The sequence below is a fragment of the Natator depressus genome, chromosome 13, assembly GCF_965152275.1.
Source record: "Natator depressus isolate rNatDep1 chromosome 13, rNatDep2.hap1, whole genome shotgun sequence".
Taxonomy (NCBI): domain Eukaryota; kingdom Metazoa; phylum Chordata; order Testudines; family Cheloniidae; genus Natator; species Natator depressus.
This window is the reverse complement of record NC_134246.1, coordinates 36,110,064-36,132,359: the sequence shown is the minus strand read 5'-3', so window position 1 is coordinate 36,132,359 and position 22,296 is coordinate 36,110,064. Positions and strand designations below refer to the sequence as shown.

The 22,296-nt window shown below is 54.4% G+C and overlaps 2 protein-coding genes across 2 annotated transcripts; one reads left to right on the top strand and one right to left on the bottom strand.

The window, feature by feature from the left end:
- Positions 1-478: 478 nt before the first annotated feature.
- NUTM1 (NUT midline carcinoma family member 1) lies at positions 479-5,337 on the top strand. Its single transcript, XM_074969406.1, has 7 exons — positions 479-936; positions 1,164-1,292; positions 1,405-1,541; positions 2,493-2,764; positions 3,192-3,308; positions 3,448-3,583; positions 5,228-5,337. Exons 1-7 carry the CDS (start codon positions 479-481, stop codon positions 5,335-5,337), a joined length of 1,359 nt encoding a protein of 452 aa, XP_074825507.1.
- A 774-nt stretch (positions 5,338-6,111) lies between these two features.
- LPCAT4 (lysophosphatidylcholine acyltransferase 4) lies at positions 6,112-22,055 on the bottom strand. Its single transcript, XM_074969905.1, is given in 16 exon segments — positions 6,112-6,528; positions 6,938-7,094; positions 7,528-7,626; positions 8,206-8,329; positions 8,530-8,655; positions 9,361-9,443; positions 9,555-9,609; positions 9,940-9,974; positions 10,057-10,115; positions 11,196-11,256; positions 11,357-11,469; positions 15,662-15,882; positions 16,012-16,154; positions 21,805-21,903; positions 21,905-21,991; positions 21,993-22,055. Coding segments are annotated over 16 exon segments (1,665 nt in total). The 3' UTR covers positions 6,112-6,388.
- Positions 22,056-22,296: the final 241 nt, after the last annotated feature.

Sequence of the window (22,296 nt, the reverse complement as noted above, 5' to 3'; positions counted from 1 at the left end):
GGTGTCCTGCTTGCTCTAATGTTCACCTCAAAGCCACAGGAGCAAACCAGGGAACGATGAGTTGGGATTGGGGGGCACCGGGACAGCTGGGGGATGGGGAGCCCAGGGCTGGAATAGAGGGGGCTGTGGGTCGGAATTGGGGGTACCAGGTGAACTGGGGGGCTGGGAGCCAAGGTCTGGTAGGAGGGGCCTGTGGGTCAGGATTGAGGAGCACAGGCAGAGCTGGAGAAGAGGAACCTCAGGATCAGGTTCTGAATGCCCCCCCCGGGTTGGAACCCCCGATGTCTCGGGGTTCTGGATTTGTTTTGATTTGACCTGGCAGCTGGGGGTGGGTGGGCGGCGGCCCTGGGGCTAGATTGGGGTTTGAGTTTCCCAGCAGCCCTTGCTCTCTGGCGGGTGCTGCCGACACCCTCTGCAGAGAACGGCCTCCCCTTTCCCTACCCCCTCATGCTCCCCAACCCTCTCACCCCTCCTTGCCATGACCTCCCAGCCCCGCCACGGCCCCCCGCTGCCCCCTCTCCTGCTGCCCACCTTCCCTGGTGCCGCCCTGCTCCTGACCTCACCCGACGTCCCCGGGGGCAAGCTCATTGTCAAGCTGAAGCCAGAGGGGGCCCAGGAGCTGCCCCGGGCACAGACCATCATCCTGACGGGGACGCCGACGGGCTGGGCCCCCCCGCGCCGGGATGGGGCTCCCCTCCGGCTCCAGCTCGCCACTGGGATCAGGACCGTCCTGCTGAGCAAGGCCGGGGAGGAACCAGGGCCCAGGGAAACTCCTCCAGCACCCTTGGTCCGGGCGCCCTCCACCAGCGACCCCTCCGCTTCCTGCACCTCCAAGGGTGTCTACGAGAACTATCGGCGCTGGCAGCGCTACAAAGCCCTGGCCAGGCGGCACTTCCCGGGCACGCCCGACGCCGAGGCGCTGGCCTGCTTCTTCATGTGAGAGCCTGGAGAGACTCGGGCTGGGACAGCAGGGGGCTGCAGGTCGGGAGCGAGGGGCACCGGCAGAGCTGGAGGGGTAGGGCTGGCCTAGCAGGGACTGCAAGTCCGGGGTGAGGGGCACCAGCAGAGCTGGGGCGGGGGGGGGAGCCCAGGGCTGGGCTAGCAGGGGGCTGCGGGTCGGGAGTGTGGACCTCCCTCCGGTGCTGATCTGGGCTCCCCCACAGCCCTGTCCTGCGGTCGCTGACCCGCCTGCGGCCCGAGCTGGCTCTGGAGGAGGGGGTGCCACGGGCTGTGCAGGAATGGGAGCGCAGCAGCAACTTCGAGCGCATGATCTTCTACGAGATGGCCGAGAAGTGAGTGTTCCCCCTGGGGCTGGCCCTGGAGATCCCGCCCCCCGAAGTACTGCGCTGGAGATCCCGGGGAAGTCGCCCCCACTCCGAGCCCGACCCTCCTCCTCTTCCTCAGGTTCATGGAGTTTGAGGCCGAAGAGGAGCTGCAGATCCAGAAAATGAAGCTCCTGAACAGCTCCCAATTCCAGCCCCTACCTGCCGATCCTCCCAAGCTTCCCAGCCCGCCAGCCCCCGATGCTGGCCAGCAGCAAGGTACCTCCCTTCTAACCCCCCAGAATACCCGAGGGTGGAGGGAACCCCCCCTTCACAGGTGACAGGAGATAGTCACTGACTGACTGACTGACTGACTGCAGGGCTCCCTCCACACACCCAGGTTTTGTTTTTGTTTTTTTTTTTGCACAAGTCTTTCACTTTGGCACGATTTTTGCATACACCCAGCACCTTTGACTTTTGCACGTACCTAGAATGTCTAGAATGTAGAATGTGCAGGTTTTTGCATGTACCTAGCGACTTGGCCTGGGTTTTCTGGTGCGTACCCAGCACTCTTGCATAATTTTTGCACATGCCTAGAACCTCCTCTCTTTTTTGCACATGCCCAGCACTTGTGCATGTTAACTTGCATGCACTAGAATCTTTGCATGTTTTTGCACATACCTAGAACCTTTGCGCCTCTTATAGTACCTAGAACGTTTGCACTTTTCATATCTACCTAGCTTTGCAGGTTTTGCATGTACGCAGCACGTTTGCTCAGTTTTTGCACATACCTAGAACCTTTGCACATTTTTTGCACGTACCCAGCACTTTTGCGTGGGTTTTTTTTTTTTTTTTTTGCGTGGACCTAGAATCTTTGCATGTTTTTTTTTGTTCACATCTAGCACTTTTGCACAGTTCTTGCACATACTTAAAACATTTGCACACATCCAGCACTTTCGCACAGGATATTTTTGCACAGACCGAGAACCTTTGTACATTTTTTCCCTACTAGCCTGGTGCCATTGCATGTTCCTTTTGGCTGGGTGGAGGTCACGGAGGACGTTACATCCCTGCACTAGGGGGTGCTGGGTGGGTGGTCCATGGTGGCGCTGGGTGGGGGCGTCCCTGGGGATGCAGGGTGCTTGGTCACTGAGTGGGGTTCCTGAGGACACAGTGCACTGAGTGGACATCCCCATAGTCTCTGCCCGGCGCTCTTCCTTTCCCTGGCAGTGTACATCCCCAAGAAGGCAGCATCCAAGGGGCGCCAGCCCCGGCGCCGTCAGCGCCGCCCGCCTGGCCTGCCGGCCCCAGGGGAGCCGCGGGAGATCCCGCCTGAGGCCGTGCGGCAGTACGCTGAGATCATGGAGGGGCTGCGGCCCAGCTGGGAGGAGGAGGCCGGTGGGCGTGGTGAGCCCCAGAGCCAGGCGCAGGGGGCGCTCCCAGACCCCGCGCTACTGCAGTACGTCGAGCAGCTCTGTGAGGACGAGAGCTTTGTCTGCAAGGTGAGTGTCTCCCCTAGGGGGCACAACATCCCACCCGCAGGGCCCTCAGCTCCCAGCATTCAGGGGGCACAGACTGGGACGGAGATGGGACCCAGGTGTCCGGGATGGCACGGCAGGGCTGCATAGCTCCCAGCCCATGGGTAGAGAGCAGGATAGGGATGGGACCCAGGCGTTCAGGATGGTAGTGCCAGGTGCTCACCCTCAAGGTTCCCCATATTCCCCGGCCCACATGGGGAAAGACCAGGACAGGAGATGGGACCCAGGTGTCCAGGTCGGCGGTGTAAGGTGCTCATCCCAAGGGGGACCCATAGCTCCCACCCCGCAGGAGGCGAGACTAGGACAGGAGATGGGACCCAGGCATCCCAGTTGGCAGCACTGCACCAGGGCTTCGCTCTCACCCCGCTTTCCCTGCCCCTTGGCTCGGCAGGTAGAAGCCGTGATCCACCCCCAATTCCTGGCCCAGCTGCTCTCTCCAGAGAAGAGACGCGACCCCCTGGATCTCAGCGAGGAGCTGGAGCAAGAGCTGGGACTCACCCCAGGCCAGGTACCACACCACACGGCCACTGAGGGGGAGCCAGACCTGAGGGGGAGCCAGACCCAAGGGAGAGCAGTTGTCTCCCTGCCCCCTTTACACAGAATACCCCGCCCCCCTGCCGGTGACCGCTTTTTCTCTCTCCCCACAGCTGGTTGAGAAACGTCTCCTAGCACTTTCAGAGGATGAGCTCAGCCCCCCGGCGTGCCCCGCCCCGCATTCGGACTCCACCCCCTCCCAGTCCGAAGAGGAGGATGAAGGCAGCAGCCAAAAGGGACCAGCCAGCCGTCAGCAGGCCATAAGCGGCGCCTCACCCCCCAGGGGCAGCGGGGCCAAGGGCAGGGCTCTGGGGACAGAGCCACCAGAGGTGCCCAACCCCGCACCTGTACGGACATCCCAGCCATGCCAATGGCAGCCAGGAGATGTGGCACCAGAGGACGCGGCAGCTCCAAGATGTCTGTCCCCTCGCAAATGTGGCGGTGAAGGGGGACTGTTAGTCTCACTGAGGAGTCAAGTTGAGAGGGTGTCCCAGCAGCCTCAGGGGCAGGGCCAGGATGGAAGCCGAATGGAAGAGTCAGCCGTCCCCCTGGGCACAATACAACCTGGCAGCCAGGCCTGGGGCGTGAGGTCACAAGGGGACAATTTGGTAGGATCGGCAAACCTTGCATCAACTCCCAGCGGGTACAGAAAACAAGATGGTGGCCAAGAAGGGAAGGTCAAAAGTCAATCTGAAGCCAGTGCTGATGGGGAAGAACTAAGAGATGCGCCAATGGGAACAAAGTGTAATTGTCAAGGAGACAACCTGGTGGAAGCAGGAGCTCGAGAGTCAACTCTCAATGGACATGGGCAACAAGATGCCTGCCAAGGAGAGATGGTCAAAGGCCAACCCCAGGTTGGATGGGAACCATTGGGAGACATCCCAAGTGCCACAGGCCAAGCCAATACCATGAGGTCACACAGGGAAAAGCTGGTGAAACAAAGAGCTCTAGAGTCAACTCTCAATGGACATGGAAAACAAGATGGTGGCCTAGAAGGGAAGGTCAGAGGTCAAAACAAGAAGGAGGCTGATTGGAGTGAAGCCACCCTGAGAGAGTGTGACCTCCAGCCTGGGAGCACGAAGTTGAGTGGGAACAACCTGAAAGGAGAAGAAAGCCCAGCATCAACTCCCACTAGGTCTGGAGAACAAGATGGCAGTCAAGCAGGTCAACCAACCAAAGTGGAGTCTAGGGTGGGTGGTGGCCACCCTACAGTGTTACTACTCAGCAGGGCCAATGGGCAGCCCTTAGGCCTCTTTGCTCACCCTCTGGGTGCTGACGGGCGAGGGGAGGGTAAATTGCCACCAGTGTCCAACATTCACGGCCAGCGTCCTGACCCATCTCCCCTTGGCCTGAGTGGCCTGAAGGGACCTACTGAGGCCCGGGTGGCTTCAGACACTGAGTCCAGTCGCCGAGCAGAGCTAGAATGGAGATTCGCAATAGAGATGGGGTCAAGACAGCCTCACCTCCAAGATGGTGGCAACAGTGAAGGCACTGGAGTCAGAACCATGGCCGGACCTGGAGATCCAGGACAATGTGAGGCAGGAGCTACCAGGAGCTGTGGCAATGGGACAAGTTCAAGGGATGATGGAAAGGAGGCTGGAGAGGCCAGTTCAGCCATGGGCGATGGCCCTTCCAAGACGGCCAGCTCAGAATTTCCCCCGGGGGGCATGGAGGATGCTGGGAAACATCATGATGATGATGGAGATGATGAAGAGCTATCCATTTTTTCATCTCTGTTGGCATCGAAACTCCATCTCTCTAGTCCCGAGGGACCTGTTGGCTCTGCCCCTGCCCCGAGGGACCGAGTGGGGTCGCACGGCAGAGTCCTCTCCCCGACTTGGGAGCCAGTGAGATGGGATCCCATGAGGAGACGCTCCACACGGCTGTGCCCAGGTGGGGTGCTCGACGGGTCACATGCCATGGACACTGGCGTTCGGCGCAGCCATAAGAGGAGGAGCGACAATATGGCCGCCAGGAGGAGCAAGCGCCTGCGCAGCCAATGAGAGAGGGCGGCCATGATGAGGATTGACTGCAATTGGCCGAAAAGCTCCAGCTAGGGATATTTGTGGATGCCTTAAATTCCTTCTTCAGCCAATTGCTGGGCCCTCTCTCCCCCAAGCCCCACCCTTTTGAATGTTGAGGATGAAACAAAGAGCACTCTGGCAGATCCCCCTGTCCCGTGGAACGTTGAGGATGAAATGGAGAGTCCTCACTGGCTAGAAAACCGCCCCATCCCTTGGCATGCTGAGGAGCCGACTCCTCCCAACTCTCAAATTCCCGCCTCCTGGAGCGTAGAAGGTGAAGCAGAGGACACTGATTTGCTTCCTGTTGAATGGACCGCACCATTAGGAAACATGGTGCTGGGGGTAGAGCAACCTTGTCATTTACTGAGTTGATTAAAGGGATTTGGATCAATATTTTGGCCCCATCATGATGTCATGAATCCGGCTTCATCTCTGGCAACCCTGAGACTGGGGTCCTGCTGAGGGGGCTACCCAGGGCTGTGTCCCTTTCCCACCCCCCCCACCCCCCCAAGCCAGCCAGCCCCCTGCCCTGGGGCTGGATCGGGGTAATTACCTTAGATTTGGAAATTCTTCGGTATTGTTCCAAGGGGCCCCCTTGAAACCGCCATTGAAGTTTCACGATGTGGCATGAAGGTGACCTTGAAACCACTGAAACCACTCCGTCCATGTGAAGGCCCAGCCACAAGGCCCTCCGACACCCTCTTTTCCAAGGAACGCCGCTCAAAACCGCCTTTGCTTTAAAAGTTAGTGTGTGTGTATATATATATATAATATTTTCATAGAGATATAGATATTTGATATATAAAATAGCATTTGTTTGCATTTTACAAAACAGAAGAAAAGCCCAGCCCGTCCGCTTCACTCCAAAAAATAAAATAAATTCCAAAATAATTAAAATAAAATAACCTCCCCTCCCCCCAAAATTGGCTGTTTCCTCCCCATTTCCTGAAGCCCTGAGTTGCTGGGTGTGTCCCGGGTAGCGAGTGTGCTGGGGAAGGGGTGTCACTGTATGGTGAGGGTGGGGCGTGATTCAGTCTGCTTTGCTCTTGGCGGGGGAGAGGCCGTTGGCATGGGGGGCGTGGGCCCGGCGGGCGGGCACCGGGAGGCACAGGTAGGTGCTGAACAGCGGAGCATAGTCGGGGTGGCACAGGGCGAAATCCTGGAACTGACCTGGCAGGGAGAGAATGAAGGAGAGGGAGAAATAGCCACTGGGCTGTCTCGGCCACCCATCTGTCCATCCGTCCGTCCGTCCGTCCGCCCCCTTCCCCGTCCATCAGTCTGTTCATCCACCTTTCTGTCTGTCTGCCCTCTCTTCCATCCGTCTGTCTGACTGTCCATCCATCTGTCTGCCCTCTCGTCTGTCTCTCCGTCCATCTATCTGCCCTCTTGTCTGTCTGTCCGTCTTTCTGCCCTATCCTCTTTTCTGTTTGTCTGTCTGCCTTGCATGTTTAGCCTCCCTCTCTTTCTCTCTCTTCTTCCCCCCGTGTCAGTTTCTCTGTCTACCCATCTGTCTGTCTGTCTTCTGGGTCCCCCCAGCTGTCTGTCTGCCAGTCCACCCCCATCTTTCTGGGGTGCTCACCGATGCTCAGCCCATGGTGGGGCTCAGCCCCGCCCAGTGCAGTGTAGAGCTTGGCTCCGTCGGCCCAGGGCGTCCCCAGCAGCAGGCGCAGGATGGCACAGAAACCCTCCCGGGGCAGGCGTGGGGGCCCCTGCCCGGCCCCCCTTTCGCAGAACAGCTGTGGGGAGGGGGAGAGACGGTGTGAGGGGGAGAAAGACCGCACGCAATCCCCATGTCCCCAGTTCCCCCATACTCCTCCCACAGCTCCCATATCCCCCCGCCCGTGGCCCCCAGATATACCCCACCCAGAGCCCCTATATCCCCCCGCAGCCCCTTTATCCTCTCCACATCCCCCAGATACCCTCACCCACAGCCCCCATATCTCCCTTAGCCCCTAGATCCCCCCGCACTCCCAGATACCCTCCATATCTCCCACACATACTCCCCCATTGCACATCCTCCAACCCCAGCCTCCTCCCCCCACCCTCTATATCCCCACACATACCCTCCAGACCCCTCCCCCCCATACTCCCAACCCATCCCCCCATAGCCCCATCCCTGCCCTATTCCTGCCAGAGCCCCTCCCCCACCCCCCACTCCCTGCCCCCCACCTCGAAGGCCAGGAGCGTGAGGTCCTCAGGGCTGCGTCCCCCCTCCAGCGCCTGCAGGGCCAGCCGCACCTCCCGGGCATCCATGGCACCCCCCGGGTCCTTGTGGACAGACATACGGATGGGAATTACTTCGGGACACAGAGCCCCCCACAAGCCCTTCCCCTGCCCAGGGGTGCACTCCTATGCACCCCGGGGCAATCCCCCTCCCTACCCCTCCCCCACCCCTGGGGCAATTCCCCTCCCCGATCCCAGGGGCAATTTCCCACCCCCTGGGGCAATTCTCCACCTCTGCGGCAATCCCCCTCCCCTCTCCCACCCTGGGGCAATTCCCCACACTCTGGGGCAATCCCCTTCTCCCCTACCACACCTAGGGCAATTCCTCACCCCCTCCGGCAATTCCCCCCCTCTCCCCCAACCCCAGGATCAGTTCTCCTCCCTGACCCCTGGGGCAATTCTCCAACCCCTGAGGCAATTCACCTCCCCTCCTCCAACCCTGGGGCAATTCCCCTCCCCCAACCGCCCCGTGAGCAATCCCAGTCCTCCACCTCTGGAGCAATTCCTCTCCCCTCTCCACCCAGGGGCAATTCCCCCCAGCCCCTGGGCAATCCCCTTCCATTCCCCGCTCCTGGGGTGCTCTCCTCCTCAGCCCTCTCCTGCTCCCTTCCTGCCCCCCGGTACCTGCTGGAAGTAGGCACAGAGCCCCTCAGGCGCCTCAGGGTGGGGCAGCCCCAGCCAGCGGGCGAGTTCCTTGCACCCCAGAGGCCCTGCTCCACCGTCAGGCAGGGGGCCCCCCGTGACCCACCTGCAGGGGAATCCCGATGGGTGGGGGGAGAGGGGTCAGAGACATGGGTCAGCACAGCCCCACCCCCAACATAGCACTGTCCCTCTGTCTGTCCCTTCCCACTGCCCATCCATCCTCCCCTGCCCCTATTGCCACCCCTTCCCTCTTCTCCCAATCTCCTCCCACCTCCTCCCCCCTCCCTCTGTCTCCCGGCCCCTCACCTGGCCCTCCGCAGTGCCCTGTCCAGCTCCCAGAGCCGGGGCTCCAGTGCCACCCGCAGGTGCCTGACCGCCCGCACTGGCAGGGTCCCCACCAACTCGCACTCGGTGGCCGGGATGCCCAGCGCCCTGCGGGGAGACAAGGGCAGGGAGTGGTCAGACCGAGGGGTCCCCCCCACACCGAGCCCCCCATTGTGTCCCCCCAAGTGCCCCTAACCCCACTGTACCCGCTACAGTGCCCCGACCCCCGTACCCCAAACAACCCATGTACTTCCCTTCAACCCCTCATACATACCCCTCGCATACCCCTCAGAGCACTGACCCCCATAACCTCCCCAAAAACTTTCCATGTGGCCATGCTGACCCCATAACCCCCCTGCCAACCCCTCCAAGGACCTCCATGCCAACTCATCTGCGTACCCCTAAATGGCCCAACCCCCATATCCCCTGCTTCAACCCCATCTGAGTACCCTGCTAACCCACCATCCCCTACATTGTAGCCATGCCAATCCTCTGAGGCCCCAAATACCAACCCCCCCATGCCCTCCCATGCCAGCCCCCTCTGTGCTCCCCTCACCTGCCTCCAGGAATCCTGTGACAACTGCTGCCCACGGCCCCCTCACACCAACTCCCTGGTACCATGTGCCCCTCCCATGAACCCCACACCCCACATGCCCCAGACACCCTAGGCCCACCCCCCGGGGCCTCACGCCAACCTCCCCACCACCGCCTTGCCCCAATATCCCTTGCCAAACCCCATGGGGGCCCCCCATCCTACCCCCTTGCAGTGACCCCCAAAGGGAGCCCAGTCAGCCCCCCAACAGGGCCGCTCACCGGGCCATGGCTCTCTGCACATTGCTGGCATAAAGGGTGGGGTTGATGCTCTCCTCAGCGCTGGGCTGATAGACGGGGAGGAACTGCAAAAGACGAGGGGGTTAGGGGGCAGCAGGGAGTGTGTGGGGAGCTCAGCTGTGGGGCATTGGCCCTACTGCCCTGGAACGGCACTAGGGGGTGCTGTGCAATCTCACCTCCACTTCCACGGTGGTGCAGAGTTGTGATGCTGTCAACCAGATGACTTTGAGCCTGGCGAGGGTGAGAAAGACATGACACCCCAAGTTAGTCGTCCAAGAGTACAGCAGGGAGACAGACAGACAGACACATAGCAGGGCTCATGCCCTTCAGCAGGGGGCAGCAGACAGACAGCAGCACTCATCCTCTCCAGCAGGGGGCAGCAGACAGACAGACACACACTGCAGGGCTCATCTCCTCCAGCAAGGGGCAGCAGACAGACAGATACAGAGCAGGGCTCATTCCCTCCAGCAAGGGGCAAGAGACAGACAGATACACAGCAGGGCTCATTCCCTCCAGCAAGGGGCAAGAGACAGATAGACCCCTCCCCCATGCATAACTCACACTCCGGGGCCTTGCCACGCCCAGGTTGTCGAGTCCTGCCAAGAGAAGAACAGAGACATTGGTTGTGCGGCCCGACCACGCCATCCACCCAGCCCATTATCCCTGCCAGACACTCACCAGGCTGTTGGGGTACCGGACAAGGATGGGCTGGATAGGAACCCCGGCAATGAAGGCACCTGGGAGAGAGAGAGACAACCTGTTTACACCAAGGCTTTCACTCTGGATTTACACGGAGGTGCAGAGAGAGGTGTAGGGTGTTACAGTGTCACCTGCGTACACGCAAGGAGTTCTGTCAGGCACACAGAGAGGTTAACAGCCTTTCCACTGAGACTCACCCTGTGGGTTATTGTCATTTGCTCTGGGTTTACACTTGGGTAACTCTAAGTTTACACAGTGTTTACTCGGATGGCTACTCCAGATTTACACTGATTCTAACTTTACAGTGGATTTTTGCAGCGTTTACTTGGAGGGTTACTCTAGATTGACACTGAGGTTACTCTCTGCCTCTTCTAGCTTCACACATAGGGGGTTAGCCAGCATTTACACTAAGGCTGCTCTACATTTACATTGAGGTTCACATTTTAGTTTACATAGATTGGTTCTCTAGAATTGCCCTGAGATTGGCCACATTTACACTGATGATTATTCTGGGTTTACTCTGTGCTTCAAACAGAGCAGCTACTCTCAATCCACACAGTGAGTTATTCCAGGTTTACACCAGGTTCACTCTATGTTTCAAACAGAGCAGCTGCTCTCAATAAACACAGCATCTTACTCCAGATTTACTCTGTGCTTCAAACAGAGCTGCTGCTCTTGATTCACACAGCATGTTACTCAAAGTTTACTCCAGGTTTACTCTGTGCTTCAAACAGAGCAGCTGCTCTCAATACACACAGCGTGTTACTCCAGGTTTACTCCAGGTTTAAGTCTGTGTTTCAAACGGCATCGCTACTCTCAATCCATGCTGCAGATTACTCCAGGTTTACCCTTACCATATACAGGGGATTACACCGTGTTCCACAACCACGTTTCCTCCCACCACACCCAGTGCGACTGCGCTGCTCACACTGGAGTTTCCTGCAGCTCCAACTACCCATCTCACCCCCCCAGTCCCAACCCCGCAGGGAGGAGTCTCTGGACTCGAGAGTCATTACACCCAGGCCCTGCTTGGCCAGCGGGAAGGAGGTCCCAGGGTGGGGGTTGCCCTACTCCCCCACACCCTTGTGTGAGCCAGGCTGTGCTGCCATGCCTCATACCTGGCTTAAACTTCAGTAAGGCTTTCTTGTTAGAGCAAGTCCCCTCGGGGAAGAAGAGCACCTGGGGGAGAGTAAAGGGGAGAGTGTCAGGTACCCGGGGGGGGAGGGGGGGTAATCCAGGGGAAGGGATGGGAATTGCAGGGGCGGGGGACCAGTCTCACCTGTGGCCATTTTCCCTGGGATGTGGCCCGTCTCTTCACCTCCTCTACCACCTTCTTGCGAGAGGCTGGGTCATGGCGGGACACCAAGATGGCTTGGTTGAACCGGAGCAAGGCTGAGGGTGGCAGAGAAATGGGTGAGGGGGGCAGGCCATGAGGCAGGGGACAGACCCACCACCACCTGCTGCCACCCAACCCCAATGGAGCCACCACAGGTCCTCACCCTGGGGCCGCCTCTTCCCCCTCCCCTCACTCCCCATCCCCTCTCCTCCCTCCTCTCCTCTGCCCTGCTGCCATCCACGAGCCCCTCTTTTCCCCACTCCCCATCTCCTCCTTTCACAACCCCTCCCCCTCCTGCCCCAAACCCATGGTGCCGTCCCCATTAGGGGAGAGACCCACCAAAATGGGGAGGATGAGATATTGCCGGACCTGGCTCTGTACCCCACTGTTACCTATCAGCTCTGTGTTCTTGGGGAACCAGGGCGCAGAACCCAGCCTGTCTGACCCCCCCGCCAGCCTCTGGTTGAACCAAAATCGATCAGAAGAAAGACAAAAAGCAATGAAAAGGCAGTGAGAGACACACCTAAACCCCTGGGATAAGGGTAACAGGATTAAGGAAACTCCCCTAGCCTCATTTGCATTGAAGATGGGACAGGGAGGCATCTCCATTAGCATACAGAATGGAGAATACAGATTCCAAGGCAAGAACCGCATGGAACTCTGGGACCAGAAAACCAGGGAAGCGCACTGCATGATGGGGGATCTCTGCTCCAGATGTTAATGAACCCACACCTGTACACACCCAGCTAGGTAGTTATCAGATCAATTCTAGTAATAAATCCTTTACTGGTATCCAAAATAGTGAAGCTCCCTAATTGCATTGTGAGCTCCCTCCAAGGAACAGCGCCCAAAGCCAGGAATGATCAGTTCCCATTGTCTAGCCTGAACAAAACAACTTTGGTAGAATCATAGAATCATAGAAGATTAGGGTTGGAAGGGACCTCAGGAGGTCATCTAGTCCAACCCCCTGCTCAAAGCAGGACCAACACCAACTAAATCATCCCAGCCAGGGCTTTGTCAAGCCTGACCTTAAAAACTTCTAAGGAAGGAGATTCTACCACCTCCCTAGGTAATGCATTCCAGTGTTTCACCACCCTCCTGGTGAAAAAGGTTTTCCTAATATCCAACCTAAACCTCCCCCACTGCAACTTGAGACCATTACTCCTTGTTCTGTCACCAGCTATCACTGAGAACAATCTAGATCCATCCTCTTTGGAACCCCCTTTCAGGTAGTTGAAAGCAGCTATCAAATCCCCCCTCATTCTTCTCTTCCGTAGACTAAACATCCCCAGTTCCCTCAGCCTCTCCTCATAAGTCATGTGTTCCAGACCCCTAATCATTTTTGTTGCCCTCCGCTGGACTCTTTCCAATTTTTCCACATCCTTCTTGTAGTGTGGGGATCAAAACTGGACACAGTACTCCAGATGAGGCCTCACCAATGTCGAATAGAGGGGGACGATCACGTCCCTCGATCTGCTGGCAATGCCCCTACTGATACATCCCAAAATGCCATTGGCCTTCTTGGCAACAAGGGCACACTGTTGACTCATATCCAGCTTCTCGTACACTGTAACCCCTAGGTCCTTTTCTGCAGAACTGCTGCCGAGCCATTCGGTCCCTAGTCAGTAGCGGTGCATGGGATTCTTCTGTCCTAAGTGCAGGACTCTGCACTTGTCCTTGTTGAACCTCATCAGATTTCTTTTGGCCCAATCCTCTAATTTGTCTAGGGCCCTCTGTATCCTAGCCCTACCCTCCAGCATATCTACCTCTCCTCCCAGTTTAGTGTCATCTGCAAACTTGCTGAGGGTGCAATCCACACCATCTCCAGATCATTTATGAAGATATTGAACAAAACCGGCCCCAGGACTGACCCTTGGGGCACTCCACTTGATACCGGCTGCCAACTAGACATGGAGCCATTGATCACTACCCGTTGAGCCCGACAATCTAGCCAACTTTCTATCCACCTTATAGTCCATTCATCCAGCCCATACTTCTTTAACTTGCTGGCAAGAATATTGTGGGAGACCGTGTCAAAAGCTTTGCTAAAGTCAAGGAACAACACGTCCACCGCTTTCCCCTCATCCACAGAGCCAGTTATCTCGTCATAGAAGGCAATTAGATTAGTCAGGCATGACTTGCCCTTGATGAATCCATGCTGACTGTTCCTGATCACTTTCCTCTCCTCTAAGTGCTTCAGTATTGATTCCTTGAGGACGTGCTCCATGATTTTTCCAGGGACTGAGGTGAGGCTGACTGGCCTGTAGTTCCCAGGATCCTCCTTCTTCCCTTTTTTAAAGATGGGCACTACATTAACCTTTTTCCAGTTGTCCGGGACTTCCCCCGATCGCCATGAGTTTTCAAAGATAATGGCCAATGGCTCTGCAATCACATCTGCCAACTCCTTTAGCACTCTCGGATGCAGTGCATCCGGCCCCATGGACTTGTGCTCGTCCAGCTTTTCTAAATAGTCCCGAACCACTTCTCTCTCCACAGAGGGCTGGTCACCTCCTCCCCATGCTGTGCTGCCCACTGCAGCAGTCTGGGAGCTGACCTTGTTCGTGAAGACAGAGGCAAAAAAAGCATTGAGTACATTAGCTTTTTCCACATCCTCTGTCACTAGGTTGCCTCCCTCATTCAGTAAGGGGCCCACACTTTCCTTGACTTTCGTCTTCTTGCTAACATCCCTGAAGAAACCCTTCTTGTTACTCTTAACATCTCTTGCTAGCTGCAACTCCAGGTGTGATTTGGCCTTCCTGATTTCACTCCTGCATGCCCGAGCAATATTTTTATACTCTTCCCTGGTCATTTGTCCAGTCTTCCACTTCTTGTAAGCTTCTTTTTTTTTTATACTCCCTTGCGCCATCAGTTTACACATAAATCTAGTGTCTCCCTTGAACCATTGTTGTTTCTCTACAAAACCCCCTACCCATGCTCAAGTAAGTGTTCTGATGCCTGGATCCAAACTCTGTAGCAGTTCCACTGGGACTTCATCTTCTCCTGACTGATCGTGCTGGGGGCTCTGCCTGTCTCCAGCACTCCGGACCCTCAGCTACCACCAACACCTGGGACCCCCGATCGATTCCAACTTCATGGAGTGGTGAGAACCCAGCTCTCTCTCTCTCTCTAGGTATAGCCTTCTGACCCTGCCTTGTGTGACCAGTTATAGTTTTCTAAACATGACTTTTAGAATCAAAATTAAGTTAGATTTAATATTATAACTGTTTTGTTTGTTTGGCTCCCCTATGGTTAATAACTTCCATGGTTAAACTGGTTGCTTCTCTCTCTCTCTCGTGGGTGTTTTTTGGTTTCCTCATTCGCTCTGCTGCAACGCGCCTCATTCCTAAGCTAAAAGATCCCTGCAGTGCCCAAAACGCCGGGGGGGTTTGCTCATCAAGTGGGTTACAACCAGAACAATTGTAATGTGAAAGTGGGGATAGAGACGTGCTGACCCTGGGACGTATGAGGGTGGCAGCTTGGAAGTGCTGCTCGACCCAGCCTGCTGAGTCCAGGGACATATAAGGGGTCGGCTTGGGAGTGCTGATTAACCTGGTCCTCTCAGAAATGCTCTGTTAATGTGTGTGTGTGTGTTCGTCTGATTCTGGGGCTCGAAGAACCCAGCCCTGGGGAACCTAGGTCCTGCAGGATAGCTCCATAGGGAGGAAACTTGCAGCAGGGAGAAGTAGAGCTCCGTATGAGAACACAAGTGACACAAGCAGTACATTGATAGAAGTAGAGAACCCCTCTCCCCCCCAACCAGAAGAGTAACCCAAATAAATGAGCATACCCCAAACTAACAGGCAAAGCTGGTAACACCCACTTCCTGCCCCATCCCCCTGTAGCTGGAGCCCCATGGACCCTGCTCCCCATTCCCACCCATGACTGGGATGCTCCTTCTGGAAGGGTCCCATGGGGGGAACCATCCAATGGGGAGACCATCCAATAGACCATCCAATCCCCACCCCACTCTAGCATGGGCCCTTCCATCCGATGACCCCAAGGTCCCTCAATGGCATCATCCAACGGGCAGACCGTGCAATGGAAGGGCCCGCCTTCCCACCATGCTCCATGGGGACCGTGCAAAGGAAGGGCCCATCTCCCCTCCCCACCCCAGGGTTCTCGTCCATCCAATGACCCCAACAGGCATCATCCAATGGACCCTTCCATCCGATGACCCTAACGTCGCCCATTGGCATCATCCAATGGGCAGACCATGCAAGGGAATGGCCCATCTTCGCAGCCCCTCACCTCCAATGACAGGCACATGGAGGTTCTCCGTGCGGGAGACCACCATGGGAATGTCACACGGCAGCAGGATGATGGGGTCGAAGAAGGTGGAGTGGGGGGCGGCCACCAGGATCGGGGCCTCCAAGCGTGATGCCCGCTGCCCCCGCACCCGGATCTGCATGAAGCCGAGGAGGAAGAACATCAAGCGGCTCAGGAGGTAGACGGAGCTGTAGGAGACGGAGCTGAAACGGGAGAGATGGAAATGGTGGATGTCGGGGAAGCACAGGGCTGGGCTAGCAGGGGGCTGCGGGTCAGGATTGAGGGGCACCAGCAGTGTGTGTGGGGGGTGGGGGGGGCGGGTGGTCTCTTACCTCCTCCAGTCCATGAGCGGCTCTTTCAGCTCTTCCTCGGACCGGTGCAGCACCTGGAGCAGCGCGAAGGGCCAGATGAGGAAGAGGACAATGAAGGCCAGGGCCACACGGAGTGGGGCCAGCACCGTTCCCAGTAGGTAGAACTGCGAACCAATGGGAGAGACATCAACCCCCCAACACTGACTGCCCAGGCGCCTCTGGGCAGCGCGGGTGACAGGATCCCCTCAGGTCAGCATTGTAGGGCTTATCTCCACCAGCAGGAGGCAGCAGGGTCCCGCACTCACACACATACACACAGAGTTCACCCAGCCTGGCAGGTTTTCCTGGGCCTGGCCTCATTGAAAGGAACCAAGCCCAAGGACTCCCCACAACAGACCACACAGAGCACTGTCTCCTTAGTGTGTATTGTCCTGGGGCTCACGCCCACAGGGCAGAGAAGGGGAGCCCCAGGGAGGAGTTACAGGTCCAGGATGGCAGCCAAGGGGCAGCTGTCAGCAGGGGTTTGGGCAGGGGTTGTGATCATGTAGCAGGGAGTTCCAAAGGCCTGAGTCCATGTAACACAGTCACAGTGATTTTGAGCCATACTATGTTAGCTTGGGTTACACATGCCTGTTGCTCTGTGTGTGTGCATGCGTGCACTGTGTAAGTCTTGTGTGTGTATTGCGTTATTTTCTGTTTGTGTGTGTAGGTATTTTGTACACTGAGAATGTTTTGTGTCTTGTGAATGTTTCGTGTTATTTTCTGTTTGTTTAGTTGTTATGTGTGCACGTTGTGTGTTTGTGTATGTTTTGTGTGTCATGTTATTTTCTGTTTGTTTCATTTTTTATGTACAGTGAATGTTTTTGGTTTATTGGGTTATTTTCGGTTTCTGTGTTTAATTGTTTTGTGTACTGTGGATTTGTGTGTATTGTGTTATTTTCTGTTTGCATTTTTAGTTGTTTTGTGTATTATGGATGTTGTGGGTGAACTGTGGATGTTTTATGTTATTTTCTGTTTTCTTGTTTAGTTGTTATTGTCATGTGTTTATTGTGTATGTTTTGTGTGTACTGTGCTATTTCCTGTTTGTGTGTTTAGCTGTTTTGTGTACTGTGGATGTTTGTGTGTTTGAATATTTTGTGTCATTTTCTGTTTGTTAGTACACAAACAGCTTATGTGTGTGTTGTGTATGGTGTGATTTACTATTTGTGTGTTTGTTTATTTTCTGTACTTGTTTGCATGTGTGTTTTCCTTCACTGGGTACATAGGGATGCTGTTGATTCCATTTGATCTGGGGCTATTTTGGGTTTCTTTTGGCTTTTTTGCACGGTTTGTGTTTTGTTGTCCGTTTTCTGAAAACGATTTGACATCCGGGGCCAGATTCATCAATCTCCTTCTGTCCGTTTGCATCATTATTAATACATATGCTAATTATACTAATCACAGCTCCACACAGTCCCCTACGCAGCCAGATGCAACCCCAGTTAATGATTAATAAATAATAATACAAGATGCTTATGTCAGTACTTTGCTAATTCAAGGCCTGTACTAATCATCATCATAAATATTATTAATGTAGAAATTCTCGGCTATCACTGGATCAACCTCCAATTCACACAAAACTTTATTAGCATTAATAATAAAACAATAGATGTTGTCAATATAACCTACTCTGGGATACTTGCTGTGTATTTTACGTTGCTATAACTTTTCATTTCCTATATTTTTATAGTCAGAACTGCCTCAAATTGCACACCTTAAATGATGGCACAGAGGGAAACTGAGGCACCAAAGGATACATTTTTAAGGGCTCTGAAATCTCGTCCTTGTTCCGAACTTTATATACTTTGAATACACTTTTGCAGCACTGAGATTTCATAAACAATAATAGTCTATTTTTCATAGAGAAACATCAAAATTTGATCTAGACAACCCTAGCAGTTGCTCAATTAAATGATTAACAATAATAATTACAATGGGAAGAATTAGGGATTTGGGCATCTCTTTGGGAAAAGTAATCTGGTTCGATTAGACTGAAAATGGCCATTCTTTTTGTTGGGGGTCAAACGACCCGTTTTGTTTATATTCTGACCATGGTTAAACACTTTTGGCTCTTTTCTAAAATTACAATAAAATAAAAACAAGAAACTAAAATGAAAGGACATTTCAAAGCGAGACCCAGAAAATCAAAACATTGTGTTTCCAAAACGTCAGCATGAACCCAACTTGATTTTTATTTGTTCAGTTTGTTTGTTGCTATAAGAAACAATTCGGTCAAATCGACATGAATCCACTCAATATTTCAGTGTTATTTTTCACTGAAAAAGGGTTCAGCTGAAAACCCAGCTCTAATAATAATTAATAAACTCAGCATCTTTGTGGCCAGTCCCACCTGACACAACATGAACTAATAATGTTAGTAATAAAGATAAATATTGTGAGTTCAGTTTCATCAGAATAGGAAATGGCTAAGGTACTTTGACTCCAAATGGAAATATTTTTTTTAAGGATAATTGTCCTTAATACACAAACTCCAGGATGTGACCCATTCGATCCCTGAAGATGCATAATTAATTAGCACCGAGAATAATTAGTATGATTAACTTTAAGGTCGAGTCTCCGCCCTTGATCTAAGCCAATACAAAATGAAATACAATTTATAATCAGGATATTGATTAGTAACAAGGTTGTCTGTCTGCAAAACTAACAAATTAATATGCTAATACCTAATAATAATAATAATATTCAAAGTTAAACAGTTATTAATACTAGAGGGTTCTCAGAATAGGAGGCAGTCTATGCCAGCTAATGGCAAATGGAAATTATATTATATTGAGGCCAATAATTATGATTAGAGACACTCCAGGACTTGCGGTATTGAAACTCAATGGATGCAAAAGTAAATGCTGAATTCTGCCTGCACCTACACACAAGCTCAACTTTACTAGCAGCCACAAAGGTGAGCCCAAGGCCAAGTGTTTGCAGTGGAAATAAACACTTGTAATAGTAATGATAAATCGTCATATTCCAGAAAGTGGGCACCCCACGCCCATCAACAGGGTGAGACATCCTAGCATACAGTTGGGAGATGGGTTAGGGAGAGGTTAATAACTCTGGGGCAATTTCATCCGGTCAACTCCTGCAGATACCACACGAATGAATAACACTCAGTAACGCTCCAACCCTCCCTCTCTGTCATTAATAGCAGCCCAGTGAGACATGCCAGGCCAGCTGAAGCCCAATTGCAGTAATACAAATATTAAGGTTAATAATGACTAATGCAGAAACCCGAGTCATTGGATAAGAACCATTGACTCTGAGCTCTTTGGGGCAGAGATCGCCCACAACCAGGACTATTAGGCGCTACCGTAATGCACCTAATAAATAATTAACAGAACCCGGCATCCTGGGCCATGATTGGGGTTCCTAGGTAATACACCTAATAAACAATGTACAGAGCCTGACGCAACAGGGTCCTGGTCCATGACTGGGTCTGATAGTGCTACCGTAATACACCTAATAAATAATAATTCATGTCACCCCAAGAGACGCAAACCAAATGAATAATTATCCATCTTTAGTGTCAATGTCAGATGACTCAAAATTAAGCAGCAATATGAATTAGAGAAATAATGATTATTAACAGGGATTTTACACAGTGGGATCGTAGATGACCCCAAATGGAAATAATTGGCGTATTAAGGCTAATTCATCATTAATAGGGGATCTCTAGATTTGACTTAGCCCCCGTGGGTACGAAATCAAGGATTAGCCCTCCATATTATCTGAGCAGAGTTTTGCTACCCATGTCTGCTAAAAATGGACTAACAGTATGAATATTAACTCTATTTATAAATAAGAGGAATTTCCCAGCTAATGGCAAGTGGAAATAATCTGTTTATTAGGGCTTAGAATAGGGAAACTCTATAATTTCTTAATAATGGAAACTCTAGGATTTGACTTGATCCCAATGGCTGCAAATTAAAGGAATGGATACAGTTAATGACTGTATTCATCGCTACGATTAATAGAGATTTTTGGCTGTCAGTTGCAGCTAGCACCCTGGGAATCCTGAAAAGACTGAAACGGTTTGCTTCAAAGCTGTCAAAATGAATACATTTGATTTATTTATGTCTGAAATATTTTTTTCTGGAATAATATTAATATGTTGCTCATAATAATCTATGGTTATTGCTAATAGAGATTCTTTGGAATGGCAGACGGCTGCTCCCAGCAAATATAATCCAGGCTCCCATAGCACCTAACCCCCTTAGGCCCCATAGCAACACTCCCAGACATAAATATTAAGGCTACTAATTAGGAATGCAGCATCCCTGGCATGTGCTCCTCCGCATCCCCCCCAAGGGGCCCCCCTCAAGGTCTGACCTATAATAACCCTGGAGCAGAGGGCCTGTTAGAGCAGAGCAAGCCCTCTCCCGCAGGGGAAGGCAGGGGGTACAACAAGGGGGGCTGTGAGGGGGGACAGAGAGGATATGGGGAGTTGGAAGGCGGAAATGGAGAGGCTGAGAATGGAGAAAGATTGATAAATGCAGGGGGTGTATAAAGAACAGGAGGACTTATGGCACCTTAGAGACAAACAAATTTATCTGAGCATAAGCTTTCGTGAGCTACAGCTCACTTCATGGGATGCATAGGGGGTGTACAGTGAGAGAGAGAGAGAGAGAGAGAGATGGGGCCAGGTGGATGGATGGATTAATGTGAAATAACACAATAATAGTGACAGTAAAATAACGAGGTAAACCAGACACAGCTGCTCAGCTGGTCCAGACCGGCCCCTGGACCCCGGTGCAGCAAGGGCCCATTGACACACACACACACACACACACACCCCGCGGGGATCTGGCCCTCAGTGCACTGGCTGGAGACAGGAGGCCCCTAAGCCAGAGATGCCAAACCCTCCAGCAGAACTGACACCTACAGATACTAAAGCCATGGAAGGGGCCACTGTACAGCCTGTGGGAATATACTGCCAGCCCTGGGGCTGTGTGTGTTGGGGGGGCCCCGGGGCTGGGATCCCAGGGGGCTGCGGGTCGGGAGTGAGGGGCACCGGGCAGGGCTGGGGCGTTGCCTCGGGAAGAGTCTCTAGAGAAACAGGATGTAAATAAACCAGAGGAAAACGAAACAGAAAGGGAAATGGAAGCAGATGCCCGGCTCCTCCCGCCCGGCAGCGGGACCGCCGCCCCCCCGTACCCGGGCCCCCCAGATCTGGGGCGGTCCCGGCCCCCCTACGCTGGGCCCGGCTCCCCCCAGCGCAGCCTGCGCTAAAAACCAGCCAGGGAGGCTGCCGCATCCGCACCCCCGAGCCCACGAGACACTGCCGCCCCCCCCCACCAGACACTGGGATGCCCCCAATACACCTCCATCCCCTCCCATCCCCCCAGACACTGGGAGCCCCCCAGTACACATCCATCCCCTCCCATCCCCCCAGACACTGGGAGACTCCCAATACACCTCCATCCCCTACCATCCCCCCAGACACTGGGAGCCCCCCAATACACCTGCATCCCCTACCATCCCCCCAGACACTGGGAGCCCCCCAGTACACGTCCATCCCCTACCATCCCCCCAGACACTGGGAGCCCCCCAATACACCTCCATCCCCTCCCATCCCCCCAGACACTGGGAGCCCCTCAGTACACGTCCATCCCCTCCCATCCCCCCAGACACTGGGAGCCCCCCAATACACCTCCATCCCCTCCCATCCCCCCACGGAGACTGGGAGCCCCCATCCCTAAACCCCGCCCCTAACACAGACATCTCCCAAACACCCCCCAGCCCCATCCCCCTGCCCCTCACCTTGGCTCTCTGCGCCCCCGTCAGCCGCAGCTCGTGGACGAAGGGGTTGGGGGCGCCCCCCCCGTCCCGGCCCCCGCTGCCCCCCTCCATCGCTGCCCCCACCCCGCCCCCTCCGGGCTGGGAGCTGTGGCTGCCGCCGGAGCCAGGGCCTAAGTGATGGGAGGGACGGACAGACGGACAAGGGGGGGGCGGGACCAGGGCGTGGTGTCCCGGGCACAAGGGGCTGGGCTACGGGTTGGGTTAGGCAGCATCTCACTCCTGCACAGCTCCATCCACCCCCCTGTCTGTCCGTCCATCCCCCTGTCTGTCCGTCCATCCACCGCTGCCTCTGCCCCTCCAGCCCCCCGTCTGTCCATCCATCCCTGTGTCTGTCCCTCCAGCCCCACGTCTGTCTATCCATCCCCGTCTGTCCCTCCAGCCCCCTGTCTGTCCCTCCAGCCCTGCGTCTGCCTGTCTGTCCATCCATCCCTGTGTGTGTCCCTGTGTCTGTCC

Bases quoted from the DNA above. Each gene is read 5' to 3' on its own strand.
- NUTM1 (XM_074969406.1), top strand. From the start codon at position 479: ATGACCTCCCAGCCCCGCCACGGCCCCCCGCTGCCCCCTCTCCTGCTG. The intron at 1,293-1,404 runs GTGAGTGTTCCC...CCTCTTCCTCAG, and splicing joins TTCTACGAGATGGCCGAGAA to GTTCATGGAGTTTGAGGCCG. The intron at 3,309-3,447 runs GTACCACACCAC...CTCTCCCCACAG, and splicing joins TGGGACTCACCCCAGGCCAG to CTGGTTGAGAAACGTCTCCT.